The 24,722-nt window shown below is 35.6% G+C and overlaps 1 protein-coding gene across 2 annotated transcripts in view; it reads right to left on the bottom strand.

The window, feature by feature from the left end:
* Positions 1 to 24,722, bottom strand: part of LOC149813173 (phosphoribosylaminoimidazole-succinocarboxamide synthase, chloroplastic-like) — a 33,522-nt gene that overhangs the window by 1,013 nt on the left and 7,787 nt on the right. Inside the window, exons 4-12 of one of the 2 annotated variants that reach the window (XM_089991390.1) lie at positions 4,163 to 4,255; positions 3,985 to 4,073; positions 3,395 to 3,475; positions 2,445 to 2,534; positions 1,316 to 1,405; positions 1,081 to 1,131; positions 954 to 1,000; positions 810 to 867; positions 635 to 733 (exon numbers count right to left, since the gene is read on the bottom strand). In XM_089991390.1, the coding sequence (XP_089847516.1) occupies positions 674 to 733; positions 810 to 867; positions 954 to 1,000; positions 1,081 to 1,131; positions 1,316 to 1,405; positions 2,445 to 2,534; positions 3,395 to 3,475; positions 3,985 to 4,073; positions 4,163 to 4,255 (659 nt within the window). In that variant the 3' untranslated portion in view covers positions 635 to 673. Of the gene's footprint in view, positions 1 to 592; positions 734 to 809; positions 868 to 953; positions 1,001 to 1,080; positions 1,132 to 1,315; positions 1,406 to 2,444; positions 2,535 to 3,394; positions 3,476 to 3,984; positions 4,074 to 4,162; positions 4,256 to 24,722 lie in introns of those variants that run through there. The other variant, XM_089991391.1, reaches the window with a different exon arrangement.

Below are 24,722 nucleotides of genomic sequence, written 5' to 3'. Positions count from 1 at the left end.
ACATTCACATGGTTGGATTTGCAAAAAAAGTGTTGGAAATGCCCATATTTTCAGTTCTCATATTCTAGTGAAGGTAACTGAAATATGTTCAACTAAATGAACCAAGATTTTCATAGATTTTTTTTTCTTTTTTCAAAAAATTTACCATAGAGATGTGATCTAGATGCTTGGTTTTATAGAAAAGACTCTTGGATCATCCAATTATGATGTATAAGATGATCTTTTAAGGGTTGAAAATCAATGGCTTAGAATTTTCATAAATACTCAAGCATAAAAAATCACATTTCTTGATCCGATTACAATGATCCAACAGTTGATTCCTAACAAATGGACCATGCCAAATGCATCTTCAGAGTTAGATTTGCAAAAAAAACTATAAAAATCTTGATTCATACCAGCAAACATATTTGGTTGGTAAACATATTCCAGTTTCCCTATATACATATAGCATCATCTTAAACATTTAAGGGAAACATTTTTTGTGTAAATATTTGACCCATATAAAATGGGTAATATCTTAGACAACACGAGTACACATAAATCCAGATAAAAGTGGCAGCATCTCAACACTCACAACTACAAAGACGAGTTTGTGTTTTTTTTTTCTAGAATCATGATCAAGTGTTCTTTTTACCTTCCAATAGAAGAGAGCTCTTTAATTGTAGTCGGTGTGTTAAACAAGGTGCTTAAGTGCTTCAGAAACATTTCGGGATATACGATCATGTACGGGTTCCTGCATAATAATAAGAAGAATTAGGCCAATCAACAACAAAGGTCCTTGACTGCATGCAGGTGGTAAGAGCTTTTACATCTGTCCTTGGTAACTCGAATTTTGTGTTTGTTATTGTCTCGTACAAGAATATATAACTGTACAAAAGGATCACGAGTGAGAAACTAGTATCATCGAACCACTTGTATAATCAGTTCAAAGTTCACATAAAAATGACAAATACCGCCAAGCAAGCTCACAAACAAGATCCTGCGGTGCAGCTGGAAGGATCTGCGCATGATTCTCAAGTAAGCCAGCAGTTTTGTGCAGGTTAAGCAAATAACTATGAAAGCTGAACGATAGCAACTAACCTCATCTTCATATGGGTTGCAGTGATCTTTGAACCATAATCTCAAGAATTCCTAATACAATTCATTAACCCAAAGAGTCAGCCGATGCCTATAAAACTTTAGAATATATACGACGCAAATAATCATTAAACAGAGCAACTAATGTGTGCTGCAAAGTCAATGTATCATATGCACCAGAATATAGAGAGAACCAGATGTCATAGCAAAATACAACATACATGCATGGTGAACCCACCTTATCAACATTTTCCGGTTCAAGACCTCTATTAAAACACTCCTGATATGACCGAGCAACCCAGTATCTGCTTGAATCGGGCGTATGCACCTGAAAAAATTTAAACAGTAACCATAAGTCAGTACACCTCTGCTGATGTATTTTGCCTTATGTCCACAGCACTTCAAATAGGAGAAATGTAGGAAATGAAATCTGTTCCATCACTGTCCAAATAACAAAAGAATAGGGCATATGGGATGCAAATATATTCAATTGTTAACCGCCACTTGAGAGCTAAGACCAAGAATTCATGACCACGACATGGAAAAGGTTGACAGCATCAGCTTAGAACAAACAGGTCTCAGTCAAGCCTGTACATCTTCCACGACACTCTGTGGAAGTTGGTGCTTTCTCCTTGGTAATTTACTTCTACTATTATTTTCTGGTTCTGGCGCTAACCAACAAACAAAGGGGCAAGTCCACGTTTTATCAAAACTCAGTCTCTGTTTTCTTGATGGATTCAAGGCTGTCATAAAGACACAAGAATAAGATACAAGGATATGAGCTACTTTTGCAAAGAAGATGGCCTTTAAGCTTAGAATGGGAGATATAATATTGGGTAAAATGAATCATCCATGTGACAAAGGATTTAAGCCTTCAACAAAAGCAACAATCTTCTATTGCCATCCTGGCATAGTTCTCACTTGAATTGATTCATTCAATCCATGGAATTGGCAGGACAAGATTCAAGTTCCCTTGACATCAGTCACTATAGTAGAGCTGCACATACAGTTTAAATTGCTAGACCGACCTAGGGTACATAGGGTTCAGCCAGTCTGGTTGTATTTCACTAGTATTTGTATGAGTTATCTATTTCCATATCCAGTCAAATATCTAGACAAATACAGTATATACATCCATGTCCAACCTACTATCTGTAAGGCTAAAAGGAGATATAGGTTGGTTGGGTAGCTGACTATGTACTATTTATTTCAGACAATGGTCCCTATTAGTGGACTGCAGCTGGTCATTCACTATTTTGCTTATCATATGCTGTAAGAAAAGGGGGAAATGATTTCTTTCATGCTGTATATACATCAAAGATAATATAGACAAGTATTATTCTGCTTTCAAGGAATTGATGCCTGACCTCATCGATTAAGACAATGCTACCATCAGATCCCTTTCCGAATTCATACTTTGTGTCCACCAACAACAGGCCATGACTCAAAGCTACACGCTGTCATCCACATGGGATGAAAAACAAATGAACATGTATTAGAAATATCAAAATTAAGAATCACTAAGGAATCTTAACTAATACAAAATTCATATCACAGAAAATGGCTACTTAATATGCTTGCATTTAACTACCAAAACTACTGGCTGTCCATGCATGCTATTGTAAAGGAATGCATCATGAATTGTGCCAAGAGTAACATGTAATAGAAATATCAGAAGTGAAAAACACTCAGAAATGTTAGCTAATAAGCAAGTCATATCACAGCAAATGGCTACTTAAAATAAAGCAAATTCCAATATCGGCTGTTAGTGTTCATGCATGCTACTGGAAAGGCATGCATTGCAGATTATGCCAATAAAGCCGGTATTAGAAATATCAGAAGTGAGAATCACTCAGAAGTCTTAGCCAATACAAAATTCATATCATAGCAATTGGCTACTTAATATGCATGAATTTAAATTCCAAAGCTATTGGCTTTTCATGCTTGCTATTAGAAAGGCACGCATCACAAACTGCACCTAAAAATACAGACACAAAGTTTTCTGACCTTCATGTCTTCTATAACTGAAGGAAATGCTTTTCACAATTTTAAAACAATTGGTTCTCTTTAACAGCTTAAAAATGTCCTTTTGATAGGTACATCAATAGTTGAAGCATTTGCCCAATTTCCATCTGAATTCAAGTCTAGTACTAGACCATGGAACAAGGGAAGAGAAAAAGCAAATGTAGGACATGTCAACAACAGAAAATAAGAAGCCTACCTGAACTTATCATATGAAAAGAAACATGGATGATATTTAGTGAAAAGTCAATAATAGAATAGCACGATGATAAGAGAGCAAAATTAGCAGGATCACCTGTCCATAGTCAAACAAAGCCAGTGCTTTAGCATGTGCTTCATCAAACTCATCTTTGGTCATTAGGCCTTGACCGATTATCTGCTACACAGATAAAGCAGCATATGAAACTTACAATCTAATCTACACAATAAACGTAATGCAGTCAGTGCATGATAAATAACACAAAATGTTAGGGAAACAAGGAGCCTTTGTATATTGTTCATTCACATTGTTAGTTGTATGGTTTGTTTGTTCAATTGTTCTTAATTGTTTTGAGAAGGTCATTTAATATAATTGCTTTATAGTGTTCGACAACATGTGTTTTGTCTATTGCTTATTGTTGATTGTTTTTATGTTGTATACATGTTTGTTATTAATTTTAGCAGTTTGTTTACATATTTTTGGTATTTTTTTAATTGGGGTACCGACTAGTCCCACCTAGTCTTTTTAGGGGCTCACCGCCTAGGCTGTGCCTAGCGCCTTTGACAACTAAGCTTAGCCAAGACAATGTTTTTATGTATACCTAGATCGTGAAGTCTAGATAGCAACAACCCTAATTATTTACCCTTCAAATGCATAGAATCACAAAAGAATCAAGAAAAACAGACCTGATCTGGAGTCACAGGCACATCATGGTCAATAGCTTTAGTTGTTGGTGTGAGAATATTTTTTGGGAGCTGCTGGTTCTTTACCAAACCTTCATAGCATAGGTCTAACATTAGTTACATTACAAATGTACAAGTTGCATAGAATTTCATCACGAAATAGGCTACTTTAGAAAAATACCATCTAGCAGAGGGTTGCCACAATAGTTTCTTATGCCTTTGTTATAAACTGTCCATAATGAAGTATCAGTACTGCCAGTGACGTAACCTCGAACTGCAAATGAGTGAAATATGCCGATCTCATTAGTAGAAACATAAAGGTTATTGATCCATATCCATAAAAGCAATATTAACATTGTTTCATGGAATGAAGAAATTTATAGAAGTGTTGATTGTCAAATAAAGCATGAAGCTTGATAGACTATTATCAAATTTAAAAGCGCTTCTAAGCAAAATACATCATTGCCAAAATTACTTCATAGTTCATACAAACATACAGACAGATACCACAATGTTACTGAGAAAAAGAAAAGAATAACACCAGTTGTCTATTGGACTATGTAACTATATGAAAATAGTCTTCAAGGAACATGTTGGTATATGCCTATTTATGACAAAATAATCAGGGCATTTTGATAGCCCAAATAATTCAATAACATGCAGAGTGAAGGTAATAGCTACGACTCAATCTATCTAACTAGTGTATGACTAAAAATTTTCTATAGAAAATGTGTAGGGCAATGTAGTATGTGTTAAAAATGTAATTCTTATGTATGTATATATATTAGTATATATATATAAAGATACGTATACATATTATATATATATACATGTATACATATCTCTATACATATATACTAATATATATATATATATATATATATATATATATATTTATTTATTTATTTATTTATTTTGATCATAATACCCAAAAAGGGTATTTCTATATTTTCCCATTTTATGCATATTCCACTTAAGAATATGATTGTATTCTTTTTATTTTTTATTTTTCCTCTTTTTCCTTTTTCCTTTTTTCTTTTTTCTTTTTTCTTTTTTCTTTTTTCTTTTTCTTTTATTCTTTTTTTGTGGTTTTCGTGCCACCTTGGAAGGCTCCCCAAAAGAGTCGTTGGGGAGCCCCCAACGGTCACAAATGTGACCGTTGGGGTCTCCCAACGACTCCTTTGAGAGCCCCCAAGGTGGCTCCCCTTTGTGGTGTATGTATAGGGGTGATCCCCCTCTAGTTTTAGCTATGCTTTTGTAAAGCCCCTCTTGGGACCCAATATATTGAAGTTGATATTTTGTATGCTCTTGTGCATTTGTATCCGTGCCTTTGTGCACTTGTGAGAGTTCTCCTTTGTGCCTTTGTGCACACTTCGTGTTTCTAACATTGTGTTTATACACAAAATCTCTTTTTATAGAGATTTTCACATGGTATCAGAGCAAGGTTTGAAGAAGGAAGGACGTGTGGTTGAGTGTCTCGAAAAGCATGCCTTCAAGTTTTTTGTGATTGACGTGGAGACTTATCTTCATCCAATATTTTAGAAGTTTCCTACAACAAGTAAGATCCAAAATCTTATTGTAGTACGTGATTTTTTCTTTTTTCTCCTCTTTAATGGGCGAAAAAAACTCCCATTTCTCTCTTGGCTTCAAGTTGAATGGCTCAAACTATCATGTTTGGGCCAGAAACATGGAAGCTCACATAAAAGGTAAAGGTCTTTGGGGATACGTTCTTGGTTCTATACCAGAACCCGAACCAAAGATTACTTTGGTAGAGAAAGGTGAAATTACAATCCTCGAAGGAGAAGAAAGAAATAGTGCTCTTGAAAAATATTCCAAGAGACATGAGGAATGGGAAATGAAAATTTTCAAGATTCTTTGAATTTTTTCATCGGTTGAAACTAAGATCAATGCCAATATTATTAAATTCAAGAAAGCATCGGAAGCTTGGCATTATCTTGAGAAAATGTACACGTCAAGAGACTTGTCTCACAAGTACTATCTCCAAAAAAGGGCTTTGACCCTTCAACAAAATGAAATGTCTATAAGGGAATATTTTGTTGAATTATCATCCATATGGGATGAACTCTCTATGCTTGAGCCTAAATGGAGTGGAGAAGCCATTGAGCTTAGATACAAACAATTGGAAGAAAGCCATTTTTTCAATTTTTTGAATGAGCTTAGACCCGAGTTCGAGCAAATTCGGTTCGCTCTTCTCTCCTCTTTTGTTTCCCCTCGCTTGAAGATGTCATTACAAAGCTAAGTGGGAAGGAAATGCGTATGAATACTAGCAAAAACAATCTGAGTGTTCTTGCAACTTCAACTAATGAAGAAAGTGATGTCATTAATGTCGTTTCAAGACCGGAGAACAATGTTCAAACTTATAAGCCTCCTCACTTCAAAAATCAAAATCAAAATCAAAGATCAAGTAGTCAAGGAGGAAGAAAGGACTACAGCAAAATTGTGTGTCATTTTTGTAAGGAACCAGGGCACATCAAACCTGTTTGCACTAAATAGAAGAAGTTGCTTGTCATGGCCTCCACATCTCAAAAGGAAGAAAATGTGACTCCTTCAAATAGAGCTCTTTCTCTACATCAGATCGTGGAAGCGCTTCAACCTCTTCTTAATGGAGTTGTTTCTGGAGCAGCTACATCTACATGCTCTTCTCCTGGTAAGACTTCTTCGTTCTTAGATTCGGGTGCCTCTTTTCATATGTCCCCCAACATATGTTCTTTATCCGATTTTTTAAAGAATTCATCACCATCTTTTGTTTCAACTGCCGATGGCACTTCTCTTGAAATTAAAGGAATTGAAAATTTTAAAGAAAACTTTTTTTTTATTCCTAAAATTAGATTTATTCCAAAACTAAATTTAAACTTGCTTTTTGTCTCTCAACTCTCGGACCATGGATGTGATATAAAATTCTCGTCGGTCCGAGAAATTAATTGAAGAAGGCTTTAGAAAAGGAGATCTTTACTATGTTTCAAATTCCAAAAGATTCTTTTTGTAATGTGTTGCATCACAAAGACATTAATGTATGGCACAAAAGACTTGGTCACTCCAATGTCACAAAAACTTTGTATCTTCTGTTTGTCAAACACTTATGTAAAGAAAATTTTGTTTGTAATGATTGCACACTTGGAAAAATGAGAAGTTTGTCATATTATCAAAGATCCATGTTTACTACAAAACCTTTTAAACTTGTTCACTCCGATGTTTGGGGACCGACACCCATTATTTCAAAAGGAAGGCTCTCTTATTATGTGATATTTATGAATGATTTCTCTAGATTTACTTGGATATATTTCCTCAAATATAAACACGAGGTTTTGGCATTTAAATCTTATCATATGATGATTAATAATCAATTTAACGAAAATTTAAAGATTCTTAGAACTAATTATGAAGGAAAATATCTTTCAAATGATTTTAAAAGTTATCTTGAGAAATATGGGATAGTTCATCAAAAATCTTGTCCCAAAACACCCCAACAAAATGGTTTGGCCGAAAGAAAACATAGGCATATTATTGAGACAACTAGAACCTTGCTCATTTCCCAAAATATCCCTAAAAGATTTTGGGCCGAAGTTGCCCTTGCATCTGTCTATCTTATCATCCGTCTTCCATCTAAAAATTTGGATAAAATTTCACCATTTGAAATTTTGTATAAAAGAGATCCTGATTATAGTAGGTTAAGGGTTTTTTTGTGCAAATGTTTCATTTTGATAGATAAAAATGATAAACTATTTCCTAAAGCCATTCCATGTGCCTTCATTGGGTATTTCGAGACTCAAAAAGGATTTCGGTGTTACGATATCAACAACAACAACTACGCCTTCATCCCAAAACAATTGGGGTCGGCGATATGAACCAAAAAAGAAAATCATTTTGGGTCTTTCACATGAATCCTTCTCCTCCAATCATTTCTATCCAATGTCATGTCCTCGGTGAGGTTCAAAGCATTCATATCCTTTCCTATCATCTCCATCCATGTCTTCCTAGGCCTACCCCGACCTCTTTTAACTAATATATTTTTCCATTTCTCCATCCTTCTAACTGGAGCATCATTAGGCCTTCGCCAAATATGTCCAAACCACCGTAAACGACTCTCTCTCATCTTATTTTCAATGGGTGCAACGCCTACCTTCTTACGTATCTCCTCGTTCTGAATCTTATCTTTTATTGTATTTCCACACATCCATCTCAGCATACGCATCTCAGCTACACTCATTTTTTTAATATGATGTCTCTTGGCAGCCCAACATTCTGTACCATATAGTAGAGCGGGCCTAATAATCGTCCTATAAAACTTTCCCTTCAATCGCAATGGCATTCTACGATCGCACAACACTCCAGTTGCACTTTTCCATTTCATCCACCCAACCTTTATCCTATGATTTACATCTCCATCAATTTCTCCATACTTTTGAATGATAGATCCCAAATATTTGAAACAATCATCCACCGGTATTTCTTGCTCACCAAGCTTCACTACACTCCCATCACTACTTTGTTGCTTACTGAACCGACATTCCATATATTTTGTCTTACTCTTACTCAACTTAAAACCTTTTGCTTCCAATGTCTGTCTCCATAATTCTAACTTAGCATTAACTCGAGCTCTACACTCATCAATCAAAACAATATCATCAGCAAACAACATACACCACGACACATTTTCTTGAATTGATCTCGTAAGCTCATCCATCACTATAGCAAATAGGAAAGGGCTTAACGCAGATCCTTGATGTAACCCAACCGTTATAGGAAAATTGGTTGCCACCCCTCCACAAGTGCGGACATTGGTTACTACTCCTTCGTACATATCTTTAATTATACTAATGTACTTGAGAGAAACACCTTTCTTCGTCATTGTCCAACAGAGAACATCCCTAGGTACTCTATCGTATGCCTTCTCCAAATCAAGAATGATAAATTATGTGTCTAGAAACGTAAGATTTCTAGAAAATATTAGTGGGTTTGAAAAATATGAATCTCATGAAGAGAATATGGATTATTCCTTCTTATTTGATCTATTGTCAAGAGATGATGACATCAGTGACGAGGAATTCACACCAAGTGAAAATGAAGTAGAAGATAATAGCAATCCTCCTCAGCCTTTTATCTATCATGAGGCTGATGATAAATCTTCTAGGGAACCTGTTGTTTACAGACATAGAGACCAAAGCAGTTTTAAAAGTGCTATAGAAAAATATAGTGAGCCTAGTGAAACAATCACTTTGAGTGAAAGTTCTCAAAGAACTGAATAGGAGACCTCCTTCTAGATTTATATTTTATGACTCATTTTCTCCCAAACATAGAGTGTGTCTTAGTGCCATACACTCATACGTTGAGCCCAAAATTTTTTAAGAAGCCAAAAAGATGAATGAATGGGTAAAAGCCATGGAAAATGAACTAAGGGCTCTTAGGAAAGCTAGAACATGGGAGTTTCAGGATCTTCCTAAAGCAAAGAAAAGTATAAGTATAGGATGTATGTGAGTTTTTAAAGTTAAAACCAAGAGTGATGGAACTCTTGAGAGATATAAGGCGTGTCTAGTTGCTAAGGGATATGGGCAAGAATATGGGGTAGACTATGATAAAATGTTTGCCCTCATTGCTCGTATGGTTACAGTTAGATGCCTTATTACCATCGCATCAATTAAAAAATAGAACATTTATCAAATGGACGTTAAAAATACTTTCTTAAATGGAGATTTAAATGAAGAAGTTTATATGACTGCTCCTCCTGGAATGGATTGCCCTAATGATAAAGTTCTCCGTTTACGAAAAGCTCTTTATGGTCTAAAGCAAGCTCCCGAAGCTTGGTATGACCGATTTAACAGTTTAATGATAGAAAATAGATTTGTCTCATGTTATGCCCCGACACTGCTTTATTTGTAAAGAAATCTGATGCAGGAATTGTAATCTTTCTGCTATATGTTGATGACATGTTAATTACAGGTGATGATTGTTAAAATATATGTAATATATATATATATATATATATATTTAACAGTCACTACCCGATAAGGGGTAGTTTTGTAATCTCGCCCAATAGGGGCATTTTAGACTTTTTCCTTTTCTTCCTTTTTCCTTTTTCTTTTTCTTTTTCTATTTTTTCTTATTTCTTTTTTGTTTTGTTTTTTTCTTTTATGCATTTAATGCACAGCCATTGGGGGCCCCAACAAAGAGTCGTTGGGCCCCCAACGACTCCTTGTTGGGACTCTGAATGGTCCCTCTCTCTTGCTTTTCTCTAACTCTCCCTCACTCCTCTCTTGCCTATAAATAAGTGGGGTCTCCCCCTTTGTAATGTGTGGCTTCTTCAAGCCTTTTAGTGCATTTATAAGATTTTATGCTTTCTAGCCATTATTGGCTTTTGTGTATGTCCTCTTTTGGACTTGTTCTTTGATTTCTATGTGTGAATGTCCATTGTAGGACATACATTTCTTTTCCGCATATTTCATTACATGGTATCAGAGCCTTGGTTGTGCTCTTGATTCATATAGCTAGTTGTCTTGTTTTATCTCTCTCTTTGTTTGTCCTCCATTCTTGATTATATAATGGAAGGAGAACAAAAGATTGATCTCTCCTTCAAGCTTAATGGTACTAACTACATGATGTGGGCCGCCGCCATGGAGAACAACCTCAAAGGTAAAAAGCTTTGAGGATATGTTATGGGCACCATTAAGGAACCTCAACTTCAACTTACAAAAATTGATGGTGATCAAGAAAAAGCTCTAGAAGGAAATGCTCGCATGAAGGCTATTGAAGATCACCAATCCAAGGTAGAAGATTGGGAAAGTAAGCATGCAAAAATTCGTGCATGGTTCATGAACAACGTGGAGCTAAAGATTTGCGCCAACATTGCTAAATTCCGCCTAGCAAATGAAGCATGGTTCTTTATGAAAGGTATGTACACCCAAAAAGACCTTGCTCGTCAATTTTTTATCCAAGAAAAAATATGTACCATTAAGCAAGGTGAAATGAGTGTAAGAGATTACTATAGCACTCTTGGACCTTTATGGGATGAGCTATCCCTTCTTGAACCCAAATGGGTATCAAGTGAAGATGTGGAAATGAGAAGAGAACAAATGGAGAAAGAACACTTTTTCCAATTTTTACATGGGCTTAGGCCCGAATATGAACAAGTTAGGTCCTCCCTTTTTCATAGATCAAAACCGCTTCCATTGGAAGATGCCATAGCCGAAATATGTCAAGAAAAAACGCGTTTTGGCATGATTAAAGGAGGAGATGAAGTTTTTGCTGTGTCTAAACCCGGCAATCATATGAAAGCATATAAGCCTCCACACTTTAGGAGGCAAAATAACTATAATGGCAATTATAGGAAAGCCATTTGCCATCATTGTCAAGAACCGAGTCATATAAGACCTAATTGTCCAAAGATAAATGAACCTCCAAAAGGTAAAGTTGCTATTATTGAAGAAACCTCACAAAAGAAGGAGGAGCCAATGAAAGGGAAAAAGTCCTTTTCCCTTGCTCAACTATCCGAAGCACTTCAAATTCTACTCAAATCGTCGTCAACTTCGGGAGCCGCCATTGCCTCTTCTTCTCCTCCAGGTACGCCTTCTTGGATTCTTGATTCTGGAGCATCTTTTCATATGACCCCTATTGAAAATGGACTATCCAATGTATGTAGCAACTCCAAAAATTATTTTGTTTCCACCGCCGATGGTACCTCTTTACAAGTTAAAAGTTTTGGAACCTTAGACTTTTCATAAGATTTTTTTGTGTCAAATGTAAGAGTAGTACCTCAACTTAATTTAAATCTTTTATCTGTCTCTCAAATATGTGATCATGGATGTGAAATCTCCTTCTCAACCAAGGATTGCTCTATACAGGATCTCCAGTCCGGGAAGCGGATTGGGCAAGGCCATAGGAGGGGAGATCTCTACTACATGAACAATTTGAAACTTTTCATTAAATCATTTTGTAATCATGTCCAAGATAAAAATATAGAAACTTGGCATCAAAGACTTGGACATCCAAGCTTCTCAAAAATGTACTCCTTTCCTTTTGGAAAAAAAATTTGTAATGAGAAACATTTTGTTTGCAAGAGTTGTATTTTTGGAAAAATGAAATTCATTCCCCTTTCCAAAGAGAACATTTGTGTCCAAAAGACCTTAGTTCATTCGGATGTTTGGGGTCCTTCTCCGGTCATATCAAAAGGAGGATACTCATATTATGTTACTTTTATTGATTTCACTCGATATGTTTGGATCTATTTTCTCAATCTAAAATCCGAAGTTTTTAATTTCTTTAAAAAATTTCATATGATTGTCAAAAATCAATTTTCAACTAATATCTTCATTCTTCGATCCGATTCCGGTGGAGAATATATGTCAAATGAATTTCAAGAATATTTGGAAACCAATGGAATTTGTCATCAAAGGTCATTTCCTAGGACTCCCCAACAAAACGGTCTAGCCGAGAGAAAGCATAGACACATCTTGGAAACCACTAGGACTCTTCTCATTTCCAAAGAAATTCCAAAATGTTATTGGGCCGAAACCGCCTTAACCTCCACTTATTTGATAAATAGAATGATATCTTCATCCCTACAAAGTATATCTCCATATGAAAAACTTTTTGAAAGAACACCTGATTTTAATAGATTAAGAATTTTTTGGTGTAAGTGTTTTGTCCTTACACATAAAAGAGATAAGTTATCTCCCAAAGCTATCGAATGCGTGTTCTTAGGATACGGAGAAAATCAAAAAGGTTTTACGTGCTTCGATCCCAAAAGTAACAAACTATATGTATCCAAAGATGTTACCTTTTTAGAAAATGAGAACGGCTTTGAGAAAAATAAAGATATTGATGAAAGCGAATATGCTTTATTATTTGATCTTCTTTCTCAAGAAGATTGACTCCTCACGTAGAGGATGTTCCTAATGATTTAGAGGATACTCCTCTTAGTAATGTTGAAAATGGAAGTAATGATTTTGAAAATAGGTCAATTCAAACCTATGCTAGGCGCGGTCAAGAAACTCCCATAAGCGCTTTAGAAAAATATTCTCAAAGTTCCAACATAGAAGAAACTTCTTTAAGGAGATCTAGCCGAATCTCCAATCCTCCTAATAGGTTTGTTTCCTATGAGTCCCTAACACCTAAATATAGGGCATGCCTAATTGTATTACACTCTTATCATGAACCATCACACTATAATGAAGCCAAAAACATTCCTCAATGGGTTGAAGCCATGAAATTAGAACTTAGTGCCCTTGAAAAGGCTAAAACTTGAGAAATAACTTCATTACCCACGGGAAAGAAGTCTATTGGATGTAGATGGGTCTTCAAATTAAAACTAAAAGTGATGGGTCATTAGAACGTTATAAAGCTAGGTTGGTAGCCAAAGGATATGCTCAAAAGTACGGAATAGACTATGAAGAAACCTTCGCTCCCGTAGCTAGAATGCCTAGTGTTAGGACTCTTATTGCGGTTGCATCTGTTAAAAAATCGCCTATCTATCAATTGGATGTTAAGAACGCATTTCTTAATGGTGAACTAAGTGAAGAGGTTTATATGGATCCTCCACCATGAGTATCTATTGGTGAAAACAAAATTCTTAAACTAAAAAAGACACTTTATGGGTTAAAACAAGCTTCAAAGGCTTGGCATGATAGATTTAGCAATGTAATGACTAGCCTAAATTTTCGTTCATGTTATATTGACACTGCGTTATTTGTGAAAAGTGCAGGGTCCTCTGTAGTTATTCTACTACTATATGTTGATGATATGATCATCACTGGAAGTGATGAGCAAGGAATCCATGATATTAAGAAAATTTAAAAAAAAAAATTGACATGTCTGACCTTGGTTTCTTAAGATATTTTTTAGGTATTGAAGTTGCATATTCACCCCGAGGGTATATTCTCTCTCAGATGAAACTTGCTGCTGACATTTGTTCCAAGTCTGGAATTTCGGATGATAAGAAGACAGAAACCCCTGAGGTTATCAATGCAAAGCTAAGGCTGGAAGATGGGACACTTCTTGAGAATCCTACTCCCTACCGTCAACTCATTGGGTCTTTGACATACTTATCCATCACTCGGCCAGACATAGCTCATGCAGTTCACTCCGTCAGTCAGTTTCAACATGCACCTAAAACTGTGCACATGAGTGCAGTCTTAAGGATTGTCAGATACATTAAAAACACCATAACTAAGAGAGTTTTTCTTTCCTCCTCTTCTCAACCACTGGTTGTGTTTTCTTAGGTGACTCTATGATTTCTTGGAGATGCAAGAAGCAGCATAAAGTATCATTGTCCTCAACTGAAGCGGAATATCGTGCAATGGCCACTATAACCATGGAGCTTGTGTGGCTTAGAAGTCTCCTCTGTGATATGGGCATCGTCATCTCAATTCCTTCGAAGATGTGTTGCGATAACAAGAGTGCTATCTATATTGCAAGCAACCACACCTTCCATGAGCGTACTAAACACATTGAGATGGATTGCCATTATGTTCGAGATGAATACCTAAAAGGAACCATAGCACTGTCGTACGTCACATCCGAATACCAGTTGGCGGACTTCTTCACCAAAGCTCTTGTTGCTCCTCGTTTCATGTTTCTTCTCAACAAACTTTCCGTTGTATCCCCGTAAAGCTTGAGGGAGGGTGTTAAAATATATGTAATACATATATTTATATATATATATATATATATATATATATATATATATATATATATATATATATATATATTTAACAGTCACTACCCGATAAGGGGTAGTTTTGTAATCTCGCCCAATAGGGGCATTTTAGACTTTTTCCTTTTCTTCCTTTTTCCTTTTTCTTTTTCTTTTTCTATTTTTTCTTATTTCTTTTTTTGTTTTTTTTTTGTTTCTTTTGTGCATTTAATGCATAGCCATTGAGGGCCCCAACAAAGAGTCGTTGGGCCCCCAACGGTCACAATTGTGACCGTTGGGAGCCCAACGACTCCTTGTTGGGACTCCCAATGGTCCCTCTCTCTTGCTTTTCTCTAACTCTCCCTCACTCCTCTCTTGCCTATAAATAAGTGGGGTCTCCCCCTTTGTAATGTGTGGCTTCTTCAAGCCCTTTAGTGCATTTATAAGATTTTATGCTTTCTAGCCATTATTGGCTTTTGTGTATGTCCTCTTTTGGACTTGTTCTTTGATTTCTATGTGTGAATGTCCATTGTAGGATATACATTTCTTTTCCGCATATTTCATTACAATGATATCAAAGGAATTAAAAAAATTAAGTTTGCGCTAACTGAAAATTTTGACATGTCAGACTTAGGTTTTCTAACATACTTTTTGGGCATTAAAGTTGATTTCTCTCATAAAGGATATTTTTTATCCCAAACTAAGCTTGCTTGTGAGATTATTGACAGGTCAGGCATTATTGATGACAAAATTTGTGAAACACCCGAAGTTGTTGGATCCAAGATGAGGATCGATGATGGGATTATTTTGGATAATCCTATACCTTACAGACAGTTGGTTGGGTCATTGATGTATCTTAGCATCACTAGGCCTGACATATCTCATGTAATTCACATTGCAAGTCAATTCCAACATGCTCCGGCATCGGTTCACATGAGTGCAGTACTTCGAATCATCAGATATATAAAGGGAATAGCAAATAAGGGAGTATTTCTTTCTTCATCCTCTAAATTAAATTTAATTGCATATACGAACTCTGATTGGGGAGGTGACCATAATAATTGTCACTCCACCACTGGTTTCTGTATCTTTTTAGGTGAATCGTTGGTCAATCGTTGGTCTCTTGGAGGTGTCAGAAGCAACAGAAGGTCTCTTTGTCCTCCACCGAAGTTGAGTATAGAACCATGGAAATAGTATAGATTCGGCGTCTGCTAGAAGATATGGGAGTTCATATTCTAGAACCGACAAAGTTATGCTGTGACAATAAGAGTGCGATATACATTGCAAAAAATCATACCTTTTATGAACGCACGAAGCACATAGAGATGGACTGCCATTATGTTCGAAAAGAATATTTGAAAAAAACCATCGACCTTCCATATATGACATCGGAGTATCAACTAGCGGACTTCTTCACTAAGGCGCTTTGCTCCCCTCGGTTTCATTTTCTTTTGGGCAAACTTGCGGTTATCGCACCGTAATTTTGAGGGGGGATGTTAAAATGTAATTCTTATGTACGTATATATATTAGTATATATATAAAGATATGTATACATATATTATATATATATATATGTATACATATCTCTATACATATATACATATATATTTATTTATTTTGATCATAATACCCGAAAAGGGTATTTTTGTATTTTCCCATGTTATGCATATTCCACTTAGGAATATGATTGTATTCTTTTTATTTTTTATTTTTTATTTTTTATTTTTCTTTTATTCTTTTTTTGTGGTTTTCGTGCCACCTTGGAAGGGTCCCCAAAAGAGTCGTTGGAGAGCCCCCAACTGTCACAAATGTGACCGCGACTCCTTTGGGAGCTCCCAAGGTGGCTCCCCTTTGTGGTGTATATATAGGGGTGATCCCCCTCTAGTTTTGGCTATGCTTTTGTAAAGCCCTTCTTGGGACCCAATATATTGAAGTTGATATTTTTTATGCTTGTGTGCATTTGTATCCATGCCTTTGTGCACTTGTGAGAGTTCTCCTTTGTGCCTTTGTGCACACTTCGTATTTCTAGCATTGTATTTATACACAAAATCTCTTTTTATAGAGATTTTCACAGTATGTAGTCCAAGTGAATGATTGTCACATGTTCAGGAAAATGATAATTTGACCCTTGATAGCAAAGAACATGTAACGACCCAAAACTGACCGTCGAAAAATGCAAAAATTTTCTTTTTTTTAAACAATTTTTTAAAACCTCCCAAAGATCAAGGGCACATTACATATTTAATATCCTCAACTAATCAACCATTTCAAACATAGAATCAACTTAAACCACGAACTGAAATTTCATTTAATAAATCAATTAATGTCAATAAGGTTCCAAATAAATGTTCAAATGAAATCCAACTCGTCCAGTGTACGTCAGAACCCGGGCCACCAGACCATAAACCTCGAGTCTCAGTTCCATCATCACGGAGCCTCATTACCTGAAAACATTTTTAGAAAACGAGTAAGAACCGAAGTTCTCGTACGAGCCAATAGTAAGGAAATTGGCATAAATCAAATCATACACAAGTTTAAGAGGAATCACAAGCCAATAGTAAGGAAATTGGCATAAATCAAATCATACACAAGTTTAAAAGGAATCACAGGTAACATATCATCAGAACAAACTTATCATTTAAGCAGTTCAAGCAAGCATTCAACAATTTAATACTAAATTAAATATTTAGAGATGCATAAAATTAATGCTAAACATTTAGAGATGCATGAATAATTTTTTAAGTTAAATTATCAGAATTGTTTCTGCATGCATGTCTATGTTTAATGCACACAAATTCAATTTTCACTTTCATATAAACTCGCGGATACTCAAAACGGGCAAAGTTTTCGAGGTTCAAAGCAGTTCTCAGCCGTAACTTGACACATAATTTGTATTTTAATTACTGAGTTTTATATTTGTTCTCCAACCGATATCAAGAATCATCACCATCAATCGGAATCCATTGATGTCACTTTCTTGGTATACCAATAATTACAACTAAGTCAACAACACCATCCCTAGGCAAAGTAATTGAAAATTTCCTACAACCGTGGTCTGGAACATGAACCACTCATCGGGTTCTTAAGAACAACAAATACACACGGTGTTTAGTATCCTCACGGTCCCCATGATCGCCATCAAAGGTTCTCACCCTTTTAAAGGAGAACCAAAAAAGAAAATTATTACATTGTTTGGTCTCTTTTAACCTCTTAATTAATTAAAAGTTCTTTACACAAGAACAGTTATGCAAATCAACATGAGCAACGCCCTTGTCCTATCAAATCATCAGTATAACTATTTCAAAAACAAATTTTCAAAATCGTTTTGCAATGCATTTACAGTTAAATATCTCATGAGCAACACATGCTCCTGCCCTCCAAAGGCCCATCAGTGGTTCGCACATAATCACTATACAAATAAATAACAATTTAAGTGACATTGCAAAATTTCAGTGAACATAAATCACACAAAGATATCCAAGCTGGTGTTCACAATGCAACATCAATGCATATTCAGAACAAATAAATGAATGCACATCGAGCCAAGCATATCAAAGTTTTAGGCAACTAAAAATAATCAGATTCCAATTTGATTTCTAACTAGATTCCTTTTACATGCATGAAATCAGATTTTATGACATGCCAGAAATCAAATTTTTATAACATGCCAAACTTTCTTTTAGAATCAAATTTAATTAAATATCCACAACAAACCAAATGGCAACAATCATTCGGTTCATATATAGTTAATTATCCAAGACCGGTAAATTTTGTGGTTCCAAAAGAAGTTGAACATTTGGGACAGCATGAACAACTTTCAGTATTTTCAAAACTTCTTTCGAAAAATGATTTAGTATATATATACACATATGTCTCTCTCTCTCTCTCTCTCTCTCTCTCTCTCTCTCTCTCTCTCTCTCTCTCTCTCTCTCTCTCTCTCTATATATATATATATATATATATATATATATATATATATATATCAGATTCATTGATTCCATTCAGATTAAAAGATCAAGAAAAATCGTGAACCCGAAACCTGACGGGTTCTAAACATATACAGTAGCGAACAACTTAACATGCACAGTAAAGAACTAAAGGCATAGCATAAACAGTAAAGAACTAACAGCATAAGATACACCTTCAGTCTGAGACTGAGAACGATCTGAACCTGTTTTGGGTTCAGATCGGAATCGGAACTGCTTGCGACTGACACATTCTAATGTTTCTTTTTTTTTTGCATAAAATTGTCTGTTAACACAAACAGGATGCCGATTCTTACCATATCCAACACCCATGCATCGGGCATAACGAAACACACAAAGAAATCAAAAGAAGCTGACTAAATCACAGCCTCAAGGAATGGTAAAAATCTGCATAATGTTTAATCTTCTTTTAAGGATTAAATTGATAAAAGAAAACAGATTTCAAAAATAAGCTAAACCTGAAAGTGATCAAACTGTGCATATGAACATGACATATGCTAAATAGAGTTTTCTGAATACATAAGGAAAAGAAAACAAGGGTTTCGAATCACATTAATCTGGTCCTAAATAAAACTTGAGCCCCATGTTGCATTCTAATGGATCTCAATCCATGAACCCCAACATGCATGCGATTATTGGACAGATTTTTAAGTCTTCACTTACAAACCCAGTAGAAATCAGTCATAAACAAAGTGGGTATATATATATATATATATATATATATAAACTGGGGTTACCATTAAAGGTACCCATTCAAACCTGAGGTGACTAAATCACAGCAAAAATGACAGAAATCTGCAGAAATTAAAAAAAAATAACAGCACCCTAAAACTAACAGTATGTTTCCCTGTTAGGTATGAATCAAACCCCAGATCTGTCCAAACCCAACTCTCGTTGGGGTTGGACTGATCATAGAAAGAAAATTTATTTCAGACGCAGTTATGCAGGCTGCGATTTTTCCCCAGCCTGCAGAAACCCATCCCTGTTAATACTAGTTTGGATTTCATAAACAAGTTTTCTTAAACCCATGCATCGTTCGACCCATGCTAATCTCTTTGATTGATGGAGAAAGAATCACATACCTTGCTTTCAAATCAGAAAAAAAAAAAAAACTTAAAGGAGACATTGAAGATCTCTCTCTTTCTCTCTCTCTTCTTTTTCCTCTTTTCCACCCTCTGTTTCTCTCTCTAGTTCACTTTTTAGAGAGAGAGGGGCTTTGTCTCTCACTGTATATTAAATGTACCTTCTACAGGGTGACACCCACTCTAGATAGGCTTAAGTCCTACCATAACCACTTCTAGTAAGTTATTGTTTGGGGTACTCTACTCTATTTTGTGTGTGTGTGTGTTTCAAGTTTTAACTTTTTTTTTTGTTATGAAAAGATTATGAGTCTGGGTTGGACCCATGATCCAAATCCATATCCATTTGAATTTCCACCCATGCATGGCACTAGTCAATATAGATCTTGGACTAGGTCCAAATCCATATTGACATCAACCCAAATGTATATAGGTTGGCCGACTCCGATCCAAATGAAAAAGACCCAAAATAAAGGCTGGTCTAATTTGAAAAACGCATTTTCTTGACCAACCCATATCCAAAATCGTCAAATCAGATCTCCTACGAGATCTACGTTTCATAACGGATCTAACTAGGGTCCTAGGTCCATTTAACTCTTGAATTTCACCATATTTTAACCTGAATTTTGCTTGAATTTAAAAGTTAAAAATGAATAAAATTCACAGGTGTTATATCATACATGGATCTCTTCAATGGGCCCTGGACAGGCCCTAGACCATGTCCAGGCCCATGTTGACATCAGCCCATATTTATCATTTTCAATTTTTTTGACATATTAAATATAATTATCTAACTAAAAACTGTATTTTCGAACTTTAAAATATCGAAAAAATTTACGAGATATTACAGAATAGAATACCTACACATTCATGAGGAAACTTGAAAGTTTTAGATTAAATATGAAAGAAAGGCTAATGCCATTGAGAAAACTACCCAAACTCATAAGGAAAAAAAGTGTAAAAGCCTTATTTCTGTCATGAAATTGTACGAATTCCAATGCACTCCATGATGAACTCTAAGAATCAAAACATTATACATTTAGACACACTTAAGAGCTAAAAAGATACACATGAAAATGTGAAAGAATAATTCTATTCATAATGAACATTAAGAAATACAAAAAGTAAAATTACATTGGTGAATGAAAAACTCTATTCATAATGGACATTAAAAATAGAAAAAGAAAATTACATTTAAATCTCACTATAAATACACTCAACACACAAGTCTAATACTACCTATCAGTCTCTCAACCCTTACACGTACACACACCCCAATTTATAGAAGAGAAAGAATAGTGCAAAACAAAATGAGAAGAGGAGAGAAAGAAAGAAGAAGTTAATGAGAGAGAGGAACTCATCTCATTAAAGAATGAGAGAGATCCCAACAGCTAGAATTCTAGCAGTTGGGAGCAAGTCAAAGCTAGTTTGACTTGACCCCCAACATATATATATATATATATATATATATAAAACAATATATATATTAAACAATATATATATGTATAGGTATATATACTTATATAAGGAAATGATACATTAATCTTAACACACCCCTCAAACTTACAATGACTCATAGTAAGTTTGCAAATACAAGCAAAGAACCCATTAGATTTGACTTCAACAAGTACTTTCATTCATTGCTTCCTTAAAGGGTACTCTTGATCTTCAGCTCTAAACCGGTCTCTAGGATTCCCAATATCATCAAAGCTTGAGAACCTGGAAATAGAGCTCACAAAATATCTCAACTATACATGTACATGTATCAAAAAAAGATTTCGAAAAAATTATTAATTATATATTATGGAGAGAGGATGGACAAACACACCAAAAGTACAATATATAGAAAATATTTACTAAGACAAATTAGCATTTTTCAAAAGTTATTTAAAAACTCATTAATTTTGAGAAATCATAGGTCGTAATAAGAAAACATAAGGGCATAATATCAAAATGAGAGATGCATGAATAAAATATCTAAAAGATAGGTTTATAAATCATTAATCACTTTAAACATTCATGAAAGCATGCATCATTTAAAGTCAATACACATATTTTTCACATTAATGAATAAAACAAGTGATCACTAAAGAAATAACTCACAAAAGAGTTTAAATCACAAAACATTTTTTACACAGAGGAAGACAAGAAATCATTTTAATTACGAAGATTTGAGAAATGTCAAATACATAGTTCAATTTCATTTTAGAAGTAATATTACCTAAAAGGGATCACTTATGGACCACACAAACAATTTGCAAGGTAAGCTAATATATCCTTCAGATGTTTAGAAAACAATATAAACGAAAATACAAAAATGATTGTAACGAGGATCAACATAAATACAAGAGAATCCAAGCATCAATAACACTATATTGAGTGCTAAAAAGCATTAATTCACCAAACGATAATACAAAGTGTCAACAATCTCAAGAGCATAATGCACATAATAGCCACTATGGGCACACCCAACACAATATGTAATTCTACCAATGAAATGTTTAGAGAAGCATTAGTCACAAAAACAAGAATATGAACAAGAAAGTGCCTATTACGGGCTGACAAGAATAAAAGCACAAAGTCCACTTATATGCTATAGAAAACAAAAAAATAAACTTATGCAGAATATCCAAGACAGAATAAATCATGCAATTAAAGCATTTATAATGCAAGGTGCATGAAAATATTTTTAATAACCATTTCTCATGCAATAGCAAATGGGTTTAGAAAAATACGAAGAGATTTAAAAAATCTCATATATCAAAATGAATGAATTTTGCAAATCAAAACACTAGTTTGACCATCAAAAGCAATCACCTTACTAGACCTCCAATCCTCAAAAATCAAGTGTATCAGCGACTAGAACAAGAGGATAGACATAATGCCACTTGTTGAGAATAGGTGGTTTTTAGGTTAAAGTTCTTTTATATTAGAGGTGTTTTGAATTTTTGTTTTCATAAGGACTTAGTTGTAATTTTTCCTTTTAGCCTCTCTCTATTTAATATAGAGAGAAGCCCTACTCTAAGAAAACGAAAATTAGTTTCTGTGCAGCCGACTCTCTCTCTCTCTCTCTCTCTCTCTCTCTCTCTCTCTCTCTCTCTCTCTCTACAGGTGGCTGCTTTCTTCTACATGGTATCAGAGCACTCGATCTCGAGAGCGTGATCACGAGAGGCTCATCATCACCCACGAGAGGCTCATCATCACCAACGAAGAAAGAAAAACCCCGACTGCGTGAAATCAGGTTTGTTGTTCAGCGATTGTGGAAGATCTGATAACAGATCTGGGATGTTACCCAGATCTGTCGTCAGATCTAAGGATGGAGCTCCCAGCGAGGATTTCCTGGAGCCGTAACCTCTTTTATTTTGGAATCTGGAGTTTTTTTTCTTCGTGATCTCCTGTCGTGATTTCCTGGACATTGACGAGTTGCGTTCCTGTTGTTGAGTGTCTGCCGTGACTGCTGTGTTGTTTATGCTGTTGGTTGTTCCTGCTGTGTTGTTTGTGTTGTTGGATGTTTGGGTCACGCAGCAAGTCTATGTGTTGTTGCGTGCTAGCCGTGATTTTTCATGTTTTTTTGTGTTGATTGAGTGCCTGCCGTGATTCTGAAATTTATTTCCTATACTTGTTGCGTGTGATCGAGATATGTTTGATCTCTTTAATTGTCCTCTGAAGTCTTATTGGCTGTTATGCCTTATATGGTTTGGGAACAGCAGTTGGCGTGATCATCTGTGTTGCAATTGAATATTATCGTGGTGTGTTTGGGTACAGCACTGGTCGTGACTCCCTGCTGTGTCGAGTTTTGTTTCGTGTTGTGTTAGTTCAAGCTATCCCTCTGTCGTGAAAGCAGCTGGAGTGATTCCCTGCTGGTTGTGGGCTGTTTTTTAACAGCAGAACTGATTTCTTACAGTGTTGAAAAAGTTCCACTTGAATACTTGTTGTTCAAGTGAGCAGTATGGCTGAAAATTCAAAATGTGATTCTAAAATGGAACATATTGGGGAGTATAAGGCTTTTGCCAACCCATTCTCGTATGGCTCTTCCGTATGGTTGAATAAAACCAACTATGCCAGATGGTCCAGAACTTTTATGATGTCGGTATCTGGACATCGTCGAAAACATATTTTGTTGGAAGGCGAACCCACTGAGAAATTGGAAAAATATGTTACTTGGGATGAAGATAATGACATAGTTATGTCATGGATCATGAATAGTGTCGAACCCCATATTGCAGATGGATTGATCTACTATAATACTGCCAAACTGATGTGGGACAATCTTCGTGATACATACTCACAAGAAACGAATGTGAGTCGTATCCTGCAAGTCGAACAAGAAATATATAATTTGCAACAGGGAGATCAGACCTTGGCTCAGTACTATGCCTCTGTCAAAGCTGCGTTTGAAAGACTTAATGCTCACAGGCCTCTTTGTTGCTCGAAGCAAAAGGTTCATCAAGAACAAACCATGGTTGCTCGTTTTCTTACAGGTCTTTTTTCAGATTTTTCTATTGCAAAAGTTCAAATGTTGACTGGATCAGATGTTCTCACTCTTGCTGATGCCTACAATCATCTGAGTAGACTTGCGATCTCTCTGCCACAATCTCAGCCTGTGACTCAGTCATCTGCTCTTGTTGTCTCATCTGGTTATGGGCGTGAAAATATTCAAAATATCAGAGGACGAGGACGTGGACGTGGACGTGGTATGGGAGGCAGAGGAAAGCTTCAATGTACATTCTGTGGAAAATCTGGACATTTAGAAGATCGTTGCTAGGATAAGCATGGTCGGCCAACCTCTTCTTCATCAAAGTCATATACTCCTAAAGCAAATGTTACTACTATCGAGGCAACAAATGTACAAGAGAATATCTCTACAAATGAAAGTAGTATCACCCTTAGTCGTGCGGAATATGATGAGCTGATAGCTCTTCGACCTTTGAGTTCCACCCCTCCAGTAGTTGGTGTTGCCTATTCAACCGGAAATCATCTTCATTCGACTAATAGTAAGTGGGTTATTGACTCTGATGCATCCAGACATT

Source organism: Nuphar pumila, chromosome 16 (assembly GCF_984573655.1).
Source record: "Nuphar pumila chromosome 16, dmNupPumi1.hap1.1, whole genome shotgun sequence".
Lineage (NCBI taxonomy): Eukaryota > Viridiplantae > Streptophyta > Magnoliopsida > Nymphaeales > Nymphaeaceae > Nuphar > Nuphar pumila.
This window is presented reverse-complemented; position numbering and strand designations above follow the sequence as displayed.